This window comes from Balearica regulorum, chromosome 8 (assembly GCF_011004875.1).
Source record: "Balearica regulorum gibbericeps isolate bBalReg1 chromosome 8, bBalReg1.pri, whole genome shotgun sequence".
NCBI lineage: Eukaryota > Metazoa > Chordata > Aves > Gruiformes > Gruidae > Balearica > Balearica regulorum.
The window spans coordinates 12,445,150-12,460,669 of record NC_046191.1 but is presented as its reverse complement, the minus strand read 5'-3'; the positions used below and the strand labels follow the sequence as shown (position 1 = coordinate 12,460,669).

The window sequence follows — 15,520 nt, the reverse complement described above, 5'->3', positions numbered from 1 at the left end:
TTCTTTGCTGTTTCAACTTGGATCTCAAAAGGAGCCCCGTTTTTGCCTTCTGGAGTTTGCTATCTGGCGGCATTTCTGCTGTGACTTGACTTGCTTTGTCTCGCACATAGACTGGCGTGTTCGAGTTAGCTGCCAGGCAGCTCAGGTTCATGGGAACACGGTGGTGTGCCTAGTGAGCCATGGCATTCTGCACAGGGGATACTCTGGGTAGCCTCAGCCTTAAGTCTTCTGTCCCTGCGTGGGGGGCAGATGTTATTTGCTGTTACTGCTCATAGTCATTTGGTTTGTAAAAAAGCAGAAAACCTGTTGGTGAAACGTGCTTTTTAGCTTAGGAGTGGCATGGATAGAGAACTGGAGATAAGAGAGAATGTGAATGGGATCTGTAAGGAGATGAAACTTTCAATTTACCATCTATCAGGTTTATCTCAGATAAAGCAGCAGCTGTTTAAGCAGTAAGTAAAGGGAAAGGAGAGGGAACTTTCTGCCCAGGTGTTCCCTCTTGCCTTACAGCTGTTCCAAAATAGCCTGCTACTGGTTTTTATTCCCCATAAGCCACTAATATAATAAGAGATTAAGAGATAATCCAGCAATTAGTGACAAATAGCAGGCCCCAAACTTGTTCCTGTTTGACAGACCAGAAAGTAATCTGTTTGAATTAGTGTGTTTCACATGTGTCTCCTCACCTTTCCAACTCTAATCTGAAGTGTCAACACGTGGGGAAACCCACTGCCGGAGCCTACTCCGTCCATGTACGCTCATGCGGCATGATCCCAAAACAAAGCTCCTGGCCATCCCCCAGCTGCAGCAGCACCCCTCACCTTGCCCCTGGGCAGGCCATGTGGCACCACAGCAAGTCCCCTTGGTATGGCTGGGGTCCGTCAGCCCTTCCAACGGGCAGGGGGAGGCTTTGCACCTGCTGTGCTTCTGCAGCAGGGATGAGTGTTCCCTTAGCTGTTTCAGCATCATCCCCCAGTCTTACACCAGCCTCTTGCTGTTCAGTCACACCGTCCCAAGGGGTGCAGCAGGTTGGTCTGCGCTTGCAGCACTTGGAGTTTGTGTTGCCCTATTGCGATGTTAGTGCTGCTTTCCAGAAATGCGGCTGTTCACAGGTACGCTTGGTTTGCCAGAAACACTGTCCTTCCTGGGCAAGGGCAGGAAACAAATTCTCCCTGTTGGGAAGAGCTGAGCAGAAGGCAGAAGCCCCTCGCTGTCTGCTGTGGCCATGCAGATGTGATATGCTCCATTAGATTAGGAAATAAAATGGTGACTTGGGAGCAGCAATAAAGAGGTTTCCTCCCATCGCAGGGTCTCACAGGATTAAATGAGCCTTATGTTAATGTTTTGTGGACCAAGAGGTAAATCCGGTGTCTGAAGCAAGCCAGGGGAAACCTGGACTTTAAGCTGGGACTCTTTGCTTTGAGGATGTCTTTGTGGGGGTCCTCGCTGGATGTGGCCTTCACCTATGGGCCAGTTAAGCTGAGTTGGCTGGTTCTGGTCCCCTGGTATCAGATCAATTGAGGAAATGTAAACAACTGTTTTGCTGTTCTCCTGCAAGCTCCGTTACACTTCGTAAGCCACTGTTGTAGCTGTTATTGGCAGTTTGTTGCCTGATCTGTACCATGTCGGTGTTGGTTAAAATCCTGTCCTCTAATCACTGGAAATGGCTGACTGTACTGTTGCACTGTATAATGCCACATGCTGTTCTCTAATTTGCAGTGTTTCTGCTGGAAAGCAAATTCCTCCCCCCACCTTCTCCTTTCCCCATCAAAAATGTGACTCATAAGCAGTCTTTAACTATCAAATCCACTTCTGTATTCTCTCAGCGAGGGTTCGATTACAGCTGATATGCCACAGATCTGTAGCTGGAGTGAGGTCACTCCTGCTAGAGAAATAAGATCTCCTTTGTCTGTAAGGAAAATGCAACTAACCTTCTACTGTCTCTCCCGCAGGAGCAAAAACTGGGACCTGCTCAATTCTCTCTGGGTGTTTTTGTCCTTCTGATTTCTTGTCCATCTCTCACTCGCAGCACAGTGTACCAATAAGGCTCTCCCGAAACTGAGCCCAGCTGAGACTGCGCATGTCTGTCACTTGCCTAATACCTCTCTGCTGCATTTAGCTCTTTGTTTGGAGAGGGGGAGCAGCTCTTCATGGTAGAAGATTTTCCATTCACCACTTGGAACATTTCTTTCATACTTGATAAAATTCGGATCTACATATATGCTCTTCCCAGTGTGCGGTCAATGGGTTTAAAGTGCCTTTGCCGTCATCTTTATAGCTGGAGTGAGTGTGTGGGAGCGCATCAGTCTGTGTGATGGCTGGAGTCCCTTGCTCTGTGTGTGTGTGAGTGTTTTGCACATGTAAACGTGTCTGTGCTTCCAGCATCTGGCCCAGCGCCGGGCCGCCCCTGAAGCACCCTCCATGTGAGTATCTGTGGGATGTGCAGTCCCCTCTGCCCTGCCTTGACGAGCGGTGAGCAGGTCAGGGAGGCAGAGGGGCAAGCCCTCCTCCGGGCCAGAGCGGTGCGAGTGGAGCGCATTCTTGTCCATGACATGGAGTGGTGTGTGTGCACGGTGGGAAGTCATGGCTGACCTCTGTAGTCTTGTCTTGTCGTTTCAGTGGTGTGCGGACAGATGAAGCTTGGCCTGTTTTTACTCTCTGTGTTTTTCCTTGTCTTTTTTTATTCCCTCCTCATCTTCATCGCACTCTGCCATCAAACAAAACAAACTTTCATCTCTCAGATCAGCGAGAAGGTTGGTCCTTTTCACTTCTTATCCATCTACAGTACGCCACGTCAGATGGGACTTTTCCAGTAGGGAGAGGAGAGCCATCCCCAAAAGGGGAGGGGGCCCTACAGACTCTGGCTCCCTTCCAGGCACGGCCACAGTGTGCCTGATGAAATCTGCTTACTGTTTGCTGTGACTCTGGTGATGGCATTGATACTTTGCTTGCATGCCTTTGTTGCTTGAGATTTAAAATGCACAGAATATATTTTGCATGCAAATACCAGCCAGGGCAGTTTTGTTCAAAGGTAGGGTGGGAAGAAGTGCATGTTCCTGTATGTGGGGTCCTTCTCTAACCCATTACCTGTGCTACATGCCGGTGTAATACTTCTAAACTGCTGCTGCTTTCTGGCCGGAGATCAAGAGCAGTCTTTGGAAGCAGAGATCAGAATGATCTCCAGTCCCCTCGCGAGCTGCTAGGGAGAGCGGGTTCCTCAATTCCTCCTGTGGCTTTAAAAGTTTTAATTTTCTCTAGAGGCAAACAGCTTACTTTTGATCTCAGCTGGAGAAGAACCCAGCGTGCTGCCCTCCCTTGCCGCAGGGCAGCAGGGGCAGCTGGCTGGGAGACGCAAGACCCTCGCGCTGAGGCAGCCTCCTGCTCCTCAGCAGTCTCCGCTCTGGGGGTGGCCAATTCTCCATGCTCGGACAAGGGCCCTTTGCATGAGCAGGTCTGCCTCTCCTTTCTTCCCTGGGGCTGGGGCTTTCTCTTGCTGGCGGGAGAGCAGGGGGCTCTGGCAGTGGCCCCAGCCTTACCTAGGATGGCTCAAGGAGGCCCGTGGCGACGTGCGCAGGAGCTCGTAGCCACTCAGCAAAACCTGATTTGTGCTTTGCCCTGATCTGTCCTGCTGCCCTCAGAGAGCCAGGGGTGAATAAAGGACAGTAGTGAAGGCGACTCCAGCTTTTAAATTAAATCTAGCTCCAGACCTAGCTTGAGGCATTCATGATTTCATGCTGAGTAAAGCTGGTGTTTTTGGCAGAAGTCCTGAGCTAGTTTCCAGAGATGACTCCTTCACCGAACAGGTACCATGGGGGTCCGTCCCTCCGCACACGTTGGAGGAGAGTGATGCTTGCAGTGGCTCTCCAGCCCGGCGCTGCTCCTGGGTGGCACGGGGAAGAGACCCTGGTTCCTCTCACACACGCCATCAGACAGCTGCATGAGTTGATCTTATAATCATCACTGGAACAAGTTTTAACAAGTTGTCATAGCAGTTGTTCCAGTACACTGACTTCGCTCCCATTTCTCTCCCTGGAACGTGCTCTCGTTTCGATTGTACTGAGGCACGGGGCCCTTGTTGTTTACCCTCTAAAAATAGATTTCGTAGAGGATAAAATTACCTGAGCCCAAGACAATAATGAAAAATGAGAACAAGGAAGAAAAGAGACGAAATTAAAGCCAAGGCCCAAAGCCTCCCAGATTTCAGTGAATTTGGAGCACCGCTGTGATGGCTCAGGCACCTCTGGAGAATAAACCTTTGACAGGGCACTTAAACGTTTTAGCCGCATGGTTTAGCTGAGGGGAGGCAGCCGAGAATGGATATAAACCAGCAGGAGCAGATAATTTCTCATTCTTTGTGTCGACCCCTCCTTCCCACCCCACCAAAAATACCCACGTACACAAATATTTAATGTGAAGCCAGAAATTAGTTTCTAAATATTCCATTGGGATTTGCCGTGCTTATAATTTGTTTGGCACTGATAATTACATCTTACATTTTTCCAGCTTTACTTAAAACTGTGTACTGCTCACCCATGCATTTAATTATTGCTCTGTGACTGCTACAAGGTTATTTATTAACGAGTTATTTTATCTTGATACAGTGGATCTTTTCGCTTATTCCCCTCCTTAATGTTGTGTTATTTTCATCAGAGAAATTTCAGAGAGTGAATGCAAATTGCATAGCTCCACAATCTTGCTCTCCCTTACTTTGCTATTAGTATGTCAGTATGCTGAATGCTGATGTGTCTCCAGTGCTGCACCACTGTAATGATATATCCTCTTTTATATGTGGTTGTCAGCGCAAATAATTAGACCTAAAAGTTATAGCTGAAATATAATCCAAAAATGGCAAGGCCCTGTTTTGGAAATTGTCTATAAAATGTCAGCACTCAAGGATGCATTGGGAGCATAAATAGTACAGCATTGTTTGAGCACAAGATTAGACTGTAAATGCATTTTTTCTGGTTCCAATTTTTCCTCTCCTGCTGTTGATTCTGTCAATAGATTGTGAGACTCCAGCAACTGCCTTTCCATTTGAAGTCCTTCCTTAAAATGATAGCACTAGGGAGAGATGAAAGGTGTCTACAGATGAGTAAACCATGCAGACGGATGATCATGTTTGAGCATATCTCCTAAATTCACTCCTTCCAGACTCTGAGCAGGTGGTTCCTGAGAAAAGCAGGAGTTTGGGGCAGGGTAGCAGTGTGGCAAGGGCACGAGCACACCCCGCGCACCACGGATCCTCCAGCTTGCCTGGCTGTAGTAGTGAAGTTGGGCAGCCTTACCCTCTCAAAGAGGTGCCTCTGCTTCACTCTCTACTACTCATCTTAGTTGGGAGATTAGAGCACAGCCCTCCAAACTTGCCTTTGATGTGCTGGGGGCCGGGGGGGAGCAGCACAGCCCAGGCAGCACTGGTCCTCCTTCAGAGCGGACGGGACTTCAGACTGCTCTTCCTTTGTGCAGAGGAAGAGCAAAGGGGAGAGCATGTCAGGACAGTAGTGCAGGAGCAGAGCAGCTGGGATTGCCTCAGAGAGGAGCAGAGAAGTGTGCAGATCACGGGCACGGCTCTCCATCGCCGTGGGGCAGCGCCCAGTGAGCCTACAATGGGGGTGTTGGGATGGGGAGGATGGAACCCAGAGTTAAGCAGATGCCAAGGAAACCCAGAAGCAGGCAAATAGAGGTCCCTGCATCTCTGCAAACTTGAGGGAGGGGTGTTAGCATTGTCGTGTGGTCAGCTGTGCTGTGGCCAAGACAGCAGGTAAAAGCAATTTGGTTTCCCCTTCCCTAGCAGCACCACACGGTTTTAGAAGTATGGGCAGTCCTCCTGGCACTGTTGTGTTTCCAGCAGAGCCTTGCTGTTTGCCACCAGTGTCTCAGCACACAAGAGAGGGGCTGACAGCACCGGCCTGTGAGCCCTGAGCACTCTGCCCTTGCTCAGAGCTTACAACTCTTGCAGACAGCAGCAGGGAGGGGGGGTTCCTGGTTCTCCAAGGGGGTAACGTCACCCTCAGAGGGAACCTGAGACGTTAGGAAACAGCCACTCCTGTGGTGAAAGGAGCCAGGCAATCGATTCATGCTCTTTGCTCTCAAGGCAAGGAATGTGCATGTTAATGCATGCTGAATTATTAACATTTCTCAATCTCAACCTTTGTGGCTGTTGTGTTGCTTGCTCCCCTCCTTCCTCCCCACGGTCCCCCCAGTGAGTGGGGAACCAGTCTCCACACTGTCCTTTCTCCCTGTCCTGTGGGATCCAGGGCACCAGCTCAGGTTGTGCTGCACTGCTCACCGTCTGGGGTTTCACTTCACTTCCCAGGGAACACTCTCTACGGGGAAGCGTGCTGAATAGTGGAGCAGCGCAGAGCCCTTATGATGCCTGTTCTTGGGATGAATGACAATGAATCTCATTTTTGACAGTCTGCTGGTTTAACTAAACCTCTGAATTATACTATTGTCCATTGAAATCATTTTAATATTCACAGCAATTTTCCCTGTGCTGTTCTTGCAAAACCTCCAAACCACCTTCTCTGATACTTATCCAAAAAGAAGATTTTAAAAAAAAAATTGCAAATTCTTGTCAAGAAAATTGTAATAAAAAGGGAAATTTCATTGCTGCAATAAATGAAGAACAACAAAATTTTCTGGAGCACTTAAGGTAGCATCATGGGCTGTGATTTGACTTGTAAATTGGACAGAAATTTTAAGAATGCTGCTTTTTGAGGAGTTGTACTGATTTAAATTATTACCAGACTCCTATGCTAGAGAAGCAAGCGACTTAAATCGCTGGCTTGAGCCTGAGGAATGTGTTGATGGTGCTCTGCAAGCTGCTGTGAGAGCTCTGCCAGCTCTCGCTAATGCTAACTGACAGCATCTCCCCTTCTCCCTCCATACTGACTGTGACGAGAAGCTGCCAATTATCTCTCAAGAGGATGGGAGGCTGATGGAGCCTGTCTCTTCCTTTGCACATGCTCCTGCCAGAGTATCGTCTGGGCCAGATCTCTCACCAAAGGCATTGCCCTGACCCCCTCCCGCCTCCCGTGTTGAGAGCTGACCCCTACACGTGGCATCCATTTTTAGCAGCTGCGGTGCCTTGGGCACCACTGCTCTCCGGTGCGGAGCAGCAAACCCATCTTAGCAGCTCTGCCGGTGTGCTAACGAGGGGAGGCCAGCTCAACTGTTCTGGGTTGCAAAAATACACCGCAGAGGCCTGTTTGACCACTCATCTGTTGCCAGCCTTGAGACTTGAGACCCTGCACAGCTTCCTGGCATGCCGCAGGCTGCAGTGTGCAGGAGGCATGGCCCGTCTTGAGGTCAGCAATGCTGCAGCCTCTTGTACATTTTGATCCACAGGAGAGTCTTCCTTGCCATTCATCCCTTCTCTAGGCACATGGACGCAGTAGCCACTTCTGCTGCTTCTCTGTGGGCAGGACGGGGTAGAGCCACTTCTGAAGGGGCTCAGCCCTTCCCTTCACCCTGCAAAGCGCTGCTGAGAGAGCCCCCAGGCCCTTTGAAGTGCATCTCCCCTGTGCTGTCCAGAGGGGAGCAAGGGGCAGTTGGCATCTGGCTTCCCTGGGGAGGGCGGGCTGCAGTGCCCACAGGCGCTGCCTCTGCAGGGGACAACAAGGGGGACATGGCACTGATGGGGCTCAGCATGGCCCCAGGAGCACCCTGAAAGCAGTGCTTGACACGGGGTCACAGTGCGGGATGCAGGGGGGTTTGCAGTGGGCTCTGCTGCCTCTGGTCTCACAGGGCTGGGAGTCAAAATCTGTTTGTGCATGCTGGGCTCTGACCTTCCTGCATGGACTCTTATCCTCCAGTCTCTTGTCTTCCCCTGTCCCTGTAGATGAGTTCCTGTGCACCTTCCCTCTCCCTGTCCTGCCCTCACACCGCTTTCTCTCCGACTCTGTAGTGACCTCCGGTGCCTGCCAGCCTGTTTGCCTGGTGCATGTGCGTGAGTGATCTGTGCACATCTATGGCTTTATCCTCAAAGTTTGCTCTTTTTTTATTTTAATACAGCGGGGGTGGGTGGGTTTGGTCCTTGGATGGGGACAGAATTTGAACAGCCTACCTGAAATAATTCGACGCCATGTTCATTGGAAAACGAAACCTGACTTAACGAATGGTGCTGGGATGCTTTGGTTGGAAATACACGCCATCATGTTAAACCATTGCCATGTCCATCAGGTTAACTCCGTATTTTCATGACTGCGTAGCACTTGAGTACACTTTCAGTTCTGTCTCGTTTGGGGAGCGCTGCCCCATCAGTCAGGTAACACCTCACTGGCGATCATTCATGTAGCTATTGATTGGAGATTTAATAATTGATTAAAAGAAACAACCAGCAAGACTTTGGATTTAGACATTCAAAAGAAAAAAAAAAAGCAAAGCAAGTTATCCTTCTCCCCGGCTGGTAAGGAGCTAATTAGCCCTGTTTTGTCACCGAGACGATGTGTAGTACACACACAATGTTGACAGTATTGTCTAATTTATCACGAAGTCTCAGCTCTGTTGTACATGCTAGCGTGGGGGCTTCCGTGTTCAGCCTATTTCTGCAAGCCTGTTGGTTTGGGGATGAATCATCAAAGAGAACACTAGTGAAATTTCATTTGGGGAGAGTCAGTTTGGCAAGCAGAGCTGACACCTCTGCGGCTCGCCGGGCTGTCAGCAGCCTCATCGTCTGCGGAGACGTCATGGTGGCAGGAGCCAAGCCAGCAGAGCCGTGTCCCCCCGGACCTTCAGCACCCGTGGGGCCGGGGTCGTGCCTGCGGCGTGTTGTGAGCTGGCACCGCTCAGGCTCCTGCTCGATTTCCACCTTCCCCCAGCGCTGTGGCTGTTCGCTGCTCCGCCAGCCCGATGCACTGATGGAGGAGCATAATCGGCAGCGAGAGGGTCCTCGGGAGCTGGTCAGTTGGGAACCTAGCCAGTGCTCTGGGGCTGCCTTTCCAGTGGAGGAGGCTAGAGGAGAGCAGGGCTTCTGGGCGAGACACGTTCAAGTAGTTTCCCTTTTTAACTACAGACTAAAATGAGCTTGCCCAGAGGAGACAAAGATTTACCGAGCACAGTTGTTTCTCTACCCTTGCTTAAATAGGCCCATAACACTAACCCTGAAGAAGGGGCCTCGTTTCTCAGTGTCATTTTCCTGACGGGAATGCATATGGCAGGCAGCTTTAGAGCTTTATTGTAGCTGAGAGTTGCTTACAAATAAGTCTTGAATGAAATACCCAGCAAGGGATTGATATGAAGAGAAGCTGTGCAATGAAATAAGGAGGAATACATCTCCCGAAGTGCTGCCACAAAGGTGGGAAGGGTTCTGCCAGCCCAGCTCTCTTCTGTCAAAATGAATATGATCTCACATCTGTCAGGATTAGTTCTCTCCTGCCCAGCAAGGTGATCTGTTCAGGCCCTGACAATGTCATGCAGCTCTGGTGACTATTTTTTCTGAGCCAAGGTAGAACCTGAGTTACATTTTGAAAGGAATTATATTTTATTTAGCAGCACACGTGTGCTAATTCAGAAAGAAACCCTTCTGCTGCTCCTGCCCAGACCCTGCGAGGTTTCGGGGACGAGTTGCTTTACTCTAGAGCTAATAAATTGAGCAGGTAATTCCGTTTTGCAGAGCTTCAGTGGGCCCTGCACAGAGAGAGTGTGTGACTGGCATTTGTGCATGCTCTCTAATTAAAGGGATGTAATTTAAATGGAGGAATGTTTCATGTTAGTAATATGATTTCAAAAGGCTATGTTTGGAGGGAATGGATTGAGCCATCCCTTAATGAGTTCTTCTAATAAGATGCCAGTGGCTAAGGAAGGAGAGCAAAGTGTGTGCAATTTGGCAAAGCAGTGAACAGCTTTTGCACTTCATTTTATCTGTCCCAAGGGATAGACAGGCAAAAACGTTGAACCCCCCTCACGTGCCCCCGCAATGCAACTGAGTGCTCTCTGCTGGTTCTGTGACCCTACTAGCTGTCCCCTCCTTGTTGCAGTGCGGCGTGTTGCTCCTCGATTCTCTATCCCTCCGAGCAACCATGAGGTGATGCCTGGGGGGAGCGTGAACCTCACGTGCGTGGCAGTAGGTGCTCCAATGCCCTATGTGAAGTGGATGGCTGGTGTGGAGGAACTGACCAAAGAGGATGAGATGCCCGTTGGTAGGAACGTCCTGGAGCTGAATAACATCATGCAGTCTGCCAACTACACCTGCGTGGCCATCTCCTCCCTCGGCATGATCGAAGCCACAGCCCAGATCACTGTCAAAGGTAAGGAATTATTTCTCGTGGTGGTCCTACTTGAGTTTCAATGGTATAGCCCTTTGCCAAAGTGTTTTTGGGTGCAGCCAACTGACCGCAGTCGCTTTTACACCTTGCAAGGGAGGTTCCTAAACGCACAACTTTGTTTTTTCCTGCTCACAGTATAATATTTGCTTTGGAGGTCATTTCCTCTCTCCCTACATGTGTCATGATGGCAGACAGGCTTGTGTCAGGCTGGGTCCCTGTTATGCCACGAAGGAATCTCATTGAGTCGGTGCTCATCTCAGCAATTTCTGGCTTGTTCCATGCATCAGCAGGATCAGCTCAGTACAGCGGCAGAGGTCCTGGGGCAGGGGTCTGTGGATGTCTGCAGTCAGAGAGCTGTTTGCACAGAGATGTCCTCTTGCAGTAAGGGCAGGAGAAGAAGGTTAATCCCAGCAATGTGTAGTGTCTGTGGGCCTCACCAGAATGAGCATCCCCCCACCCTGCAGGGAGGAGCTATACGCATTCATTTTAAAATTGTTGCATATTCCTTTGTCAATTTTCCTTTTTCCCTAACTGCTCTGCCTCTTTTCCTTTCTTTTTCTTTTGTTGCTGTCCTTAGGGCATGCTTCCTGCTGCCATTTCACAGGTAGCTTTGTCCCAGAGAGGACGTTATTGCTGATTGCTGACCACTGGGTACAGGGCAGCCCACCCAGGCAGCTCCCTAGCAGGAGGCTGAAGGATGTGTCCTGCCTTTCCCATCTGAGGCTGAACAGATCACACTATCCCTTTCCTCCTGTCCTTGCAGTTGATTTGTAGCTCACATTTCCACAGATATGTCATCTTTTGAGTCCATCTGTTCTTGCAGGCCCCCTCCTGCACTATGGCCACCTTTAGCACCAAGTTCCTGCTTGAACAAATCACAGAATTGAGTGTTAGCCCTCTCTGACCTGGAGATTAACAGCAAATTCTCTTTTCCCTGGTGCTAGTCAGAGAATACTTTTAACCTGAGCCACACATCGCTCCCTTCACTCACAGTCCCTGCTAGTCAGTACCTTTTCCAGCCCCTGTTTTCTTACAGAGCACAGTGTTGCCTTGGTTATATAGTGCCTACCCAAAAGTGTGTGGAAAAGAGGCATGTTGGGGAGGTGGTTTGGATGTGGACATGGAGGCAGGAGGTAGGAACTGCACCATTGCACTCATGGTTCCCAGTATTTAACTCTTTGTACCTGAGACAGCTTTGCCTCGCTCCCTCTTTGGCTGACACCCCAGGACTGCAGAGGCCTCCAGGACAGGGAGCGGTCTGCTCAGCTCCTTTAGCCCTTTGCCTTCCTCCTTGTTTCTCTGTCTTTTCTGCACCTTCATTCTGGATATTGTACTGCCTCTGTCCCTAACTCCTCCACCCAGTGTGGCTTCTCCTGTGCTTGCTGGAAAGCAGACCATTTGCAGGGCAGACAGGAGAAGCAAGATGACACAGAGCTGATTGCAGTAAGTGCAGTGAAGGTACCAGACCTGCTCCTTGCTTACATGGAGGCTGCACACCCAGGGGCTGGCAAGAGTCAAGCTTGCAGCTCTCCAAAGGAAAGTGTGGATGAGTGTCCTCTGTCCTTGAAAGCCTCAGGGAGGCTGCCAATTTCTTGGATGCTCTAGGAGCTGTGTGGCTTCAGGCTGTCCTATTGGGCGGGATGCGTTTGCCCTCCCTGAGTCCTCCACGGGTAGTGGTGTGGTGTCTGGGTGTGGGTTGCATGCCCTTCCATCCCACACCAGTTCAGCCCTCACCAATTTTCTCAGTATTTATGTTGCAGTATTCATGTTGCACTGGAAGAGGCATCCTCCCTGGCACTCGGAGCAGGCACGCTCCTGTGCTAAAGAGCCTGCCCTCCTCAGCTGAACCATGTGGAAACTGGAAACCTGATGGCTTTGCCAAAGACTGAAGTGCTTGAGTATCTTAATTTGGGCTGAGTATTTTTCCTAGTTCCTCGTCAAGCACAGCCGCATTACAAGTCACTAATCACTTTAACTAGAGTGGTTCGTAGCAGGTTTAAACTTACTGTAGACTTTAATTCAGTCATTGTCTTAAAGGTTTTGTGTACTCTGCAAATCTCTCTCACATTCATTCTCTTTGTTTGTTCTTTTGGTAAAATGGCAAATCTGGAAATGTTTGCTTGCAGTAGTCGCGTTCTCATTAACACTTCAGAGATGTCAGTGTCACAGAGTTCTTGTGTAACAGTTTATTGTCTGGTTGCAGTTTGACACACCACCCAGTGAAATAGTGGATGTGAAAGTTGGTAATTTCTCTGGCTGTATCCCTCCTGCATGCACTGTAATACTTACAAGGCATTCCCCCATCAACCCATCTAACAGCACTGTCCATGAACTCCCTATGGCCTAAGATGCTGTCTCTCTGGAAGCAGGAGCATAGCTCCAGATTACTTGTGGTGCTCTGATTGCTTTACTGTGTCCCTTTGTAAATCAGCTGTACACCTGGCTTCTGGGGCCAGCCCAGCCCAGCAAGCACCTTCCCACTGCCAGCTGAACCCCCATGACAGAAACATTCCTGCATCCCTGTTGAATTACCTTTATTTAGCCTGCTGCTGGTAAGTGCGTCAAGCACGTCTAATAACATGATTGCTCTGTTTATCCTTCCATTAAGAACCACTTCAAGCAATATATGGTAATATAAAAATGCATGTTCTAGAGTATGAAATGATTTCTGCCTTTTAAAGAAGAATGTTAATGGGAGGTGGCAGCTCCATTTTTATCCCCGTGCACATTGCAGGGTTTGAGCTGACTGAATTATTTAAATCACACTTCTCTGCCTTCCAATTGCAGCACTGCCAAAACCTCCAACAGAGCCATTAGTGACTGAAACGACAGCTACCAGTGTGACCCTCACCTGGGATTCAGGCAACTCTGACCCCATTTCATATTACGTCATCCAGTACAAGCCCAAATCCTTGGAGGGTCAGTTCCAGGAGGTGGATGGTGTGGCAACAACCCGCTATAGCATAGGTGGGCTCAGCCCCTTCTCAGAGTATGAGTTCCGGGTCATCGCGGTCAATAACATTGGCAGGGGTCCCCCCAGTGAGCTGGTCGAGGCCCGGACAGGAGAACAAGCTCCTTCAAGTCCACCCCTCAAAGTCCAAGCACGGATGCTGAGCGCCAGCACCATGCTGGTCCAGTGGGAGCAGCCAGAGGAGCCAAATGGACAGATCAGAGGGTACCGCGTTTACTATACCACCGACTCGCATCTGCCTTTGAGCATGTGGCAGAAACACAACACCGATGACAGCCACCTCACCACCGTGGGGAGCCTCATCACAGGGACCACATACAGCATCCGCGTCCTGGCCTTTACTTCGGTGGGCGACGGGCCCCCCTCGGACATCATCCAGGTCAAAACACAGCAAGGGGGTACGTATGGAATGAAGCGCTGCAGCTCTGTGTCCACCCCAGTAATGTGCGGCTCAGCTGCCTGTCTGCATCGCAACTGCACTTGGTGCTCAAATGGTTACATGTCAGAGTGGCATCCCCACCCCACAGCCATCAGATTTAAGCTGTCAGCTTGACGTGGGGAGTTGGTATCAATCTCTGTACAAGTAACACACCCCACAGTTTTGTCTGGGATATGATGGCTAAGAGTGTGACATGAGGTCCTGGGCATGAACCTATGCAACTGTGCTGGGGCCTTCTGGGGTGTGAGTACATGTGTGTAAGGAAGGAGCTGGGATGCAGCCAGGGGCTGGAAGCAAGCACAATTCCCACAGTTACCTGCCTGGGTCCCAGAGGTGCTTGCTTGTTGCCTATGTTGTTCCAAGAGCACGGTACAGGAGAGAGGGAAGAAGGGAGGGTGCAGAAGGAATGAAAGAGGATCCTCGCAAGGTGAAACACAGACTCTGCAAAGGCATGCGGCTCCTTTCCCTGCATCTGCCTCCTGGCACTAACCATGTGTTTGGTCCCCAGTTCCCGCCCAGCCAGCTGACTTCCAGGCAGAAGCAGAGTCTGATACCCGCATCCTGTTGACATGGCTGCCTGCCTCTCAGGAACGCATTACCAAATACGAGCTGCTGTACTGGGAAGGGGAGGATGGCACTCAGGTGAGGATCCTGCCTGTGCGTCAGCAGCACTTGGGGCCAGACATTACAATTCAGCAGCTTGGGAAGGGTGTCTGCTTGAGCTGGGGTGGCAACGGGACTGTTTCATCTCCGTGTTTCTTCTGTCTCATGGGTGTGTGATAGGAGTATGGCAATCTCTGTCTGGCTTCTGTGTAAGTGACCCCAGCAGTGCTTGTTGATGCCCAGCAAAGTAGCTAGTGACTGGTTTGGGACTGGAAAGGCTCCAGAATACCATGACACCATCCCTGAGGCATCCTTACTGTTGGTGCCTTTAAACAGTCATGCAGGCCAGTAGGGCTTCCGCATGGGTCTGAAATGGCCTCCAAAATGTGACTGCAGCTCCAGGACTGGTTACACTTAAGGAGCAGATTGAGGGTGGCCTAGAGAAAGCCCTTCCACGTTTACTGTCAGGTTCCTAAACAAAGTGCAGCTCTAAATATATCAAATGTAGTGCTGGCTGCACGGCAGCACAATGAGGACTGTGCCATCGCAGTGTCCCCTGGTCCTCTCCTCCTCCTGTGTTTATAGCGGCATGAGAGCTGCCAGAAATAAGTACCCTCCAGGTGAAGTGGGAGCAAAACAAGTCCTTTACCAGCACTGTTCAGGTGCATTAGAGATGACGACTACTCCAGGGCAAGAGCTTTACTCTGTTTCACAAGCAGACACTGTTGGGAGGAAACAAACTCATGTCCTGTGCCCCTCGTCTGAACTGTATAGCTACACCCAGCATTCCCACAAAGCTGTCAGGCAGTGAGTGCAGTCTGGACACCAGGCAATGTAGCCAGGCTTTCAGAGAGGTCTGCTTCCAACCAGAGTCCTTGTATTTCACCCAGGAAGCTCCATGCCTTGGAGTCCTGCAGGACTGCAGCCTGTTTGGCAGCATGGCTGTGACTTTCTGTGGGGCCAGAATGGGTGATGGGGCTGTCTGTTCCCTTGGCGCTGGGAGCCGAGCGACAGCTTTTCTGTATTCTCCAACTACACCAAATAATTGTGGTTCCCTTTATTTGCCAGCAAAAAGTGGAGTTCGACCCAACCTCCTCGTATGCTGTGGAAGGTCTCAAACCAGACACGCTGTATAAGTTCCGTCTGGGTGCCCGCTCGGAGCTGGGAGTAGGAGTCTACACCCCCACAATCGAAGCCAGAACTGCCCAATCCAGTAAGTGTCTGACACTCTGCACTTCTGAAGAC

The 15,520-nt window shown here is 50.2% G+C and overlaps 1 protein-coding gene across 22 annotated transcripts in view; it reads left to right on the top strand.

Annotated features, from left to right (window-relative positions):
• Window positions 1-15,520, top strand: part of PTPRF (protein tyrosine phosphatase receptor type F) — a 389,399-nt gene that overhangs the window by 303,783 nt on the left and 70,096 nt on the right. For all 22 annotated transcript variants that reach the window (XM_075759629.1, XM_075759626.1, XM_075759638.1 and 19 more), the window contains 4 exons: window positions 9,975-10,244; window positions 13,050-13,631; window positions 14,181-14,314; window positions 15,344-15,488. In XM_075759629.1, coding sequence (XP_075615744.1) covers window positions 9,975-10,244; window positions 13,050-13,631; window positions 14,181-14,314; window positions 15,344-15,488 — 1,131 coding nt within the window. The remainder of the gene's footprint in view (window positions 1-9,974; window positions 10,245-13,049; window positions 13,632-14,180; window positions 14,315-15,343; window positions 15,489-15,520) is intronic.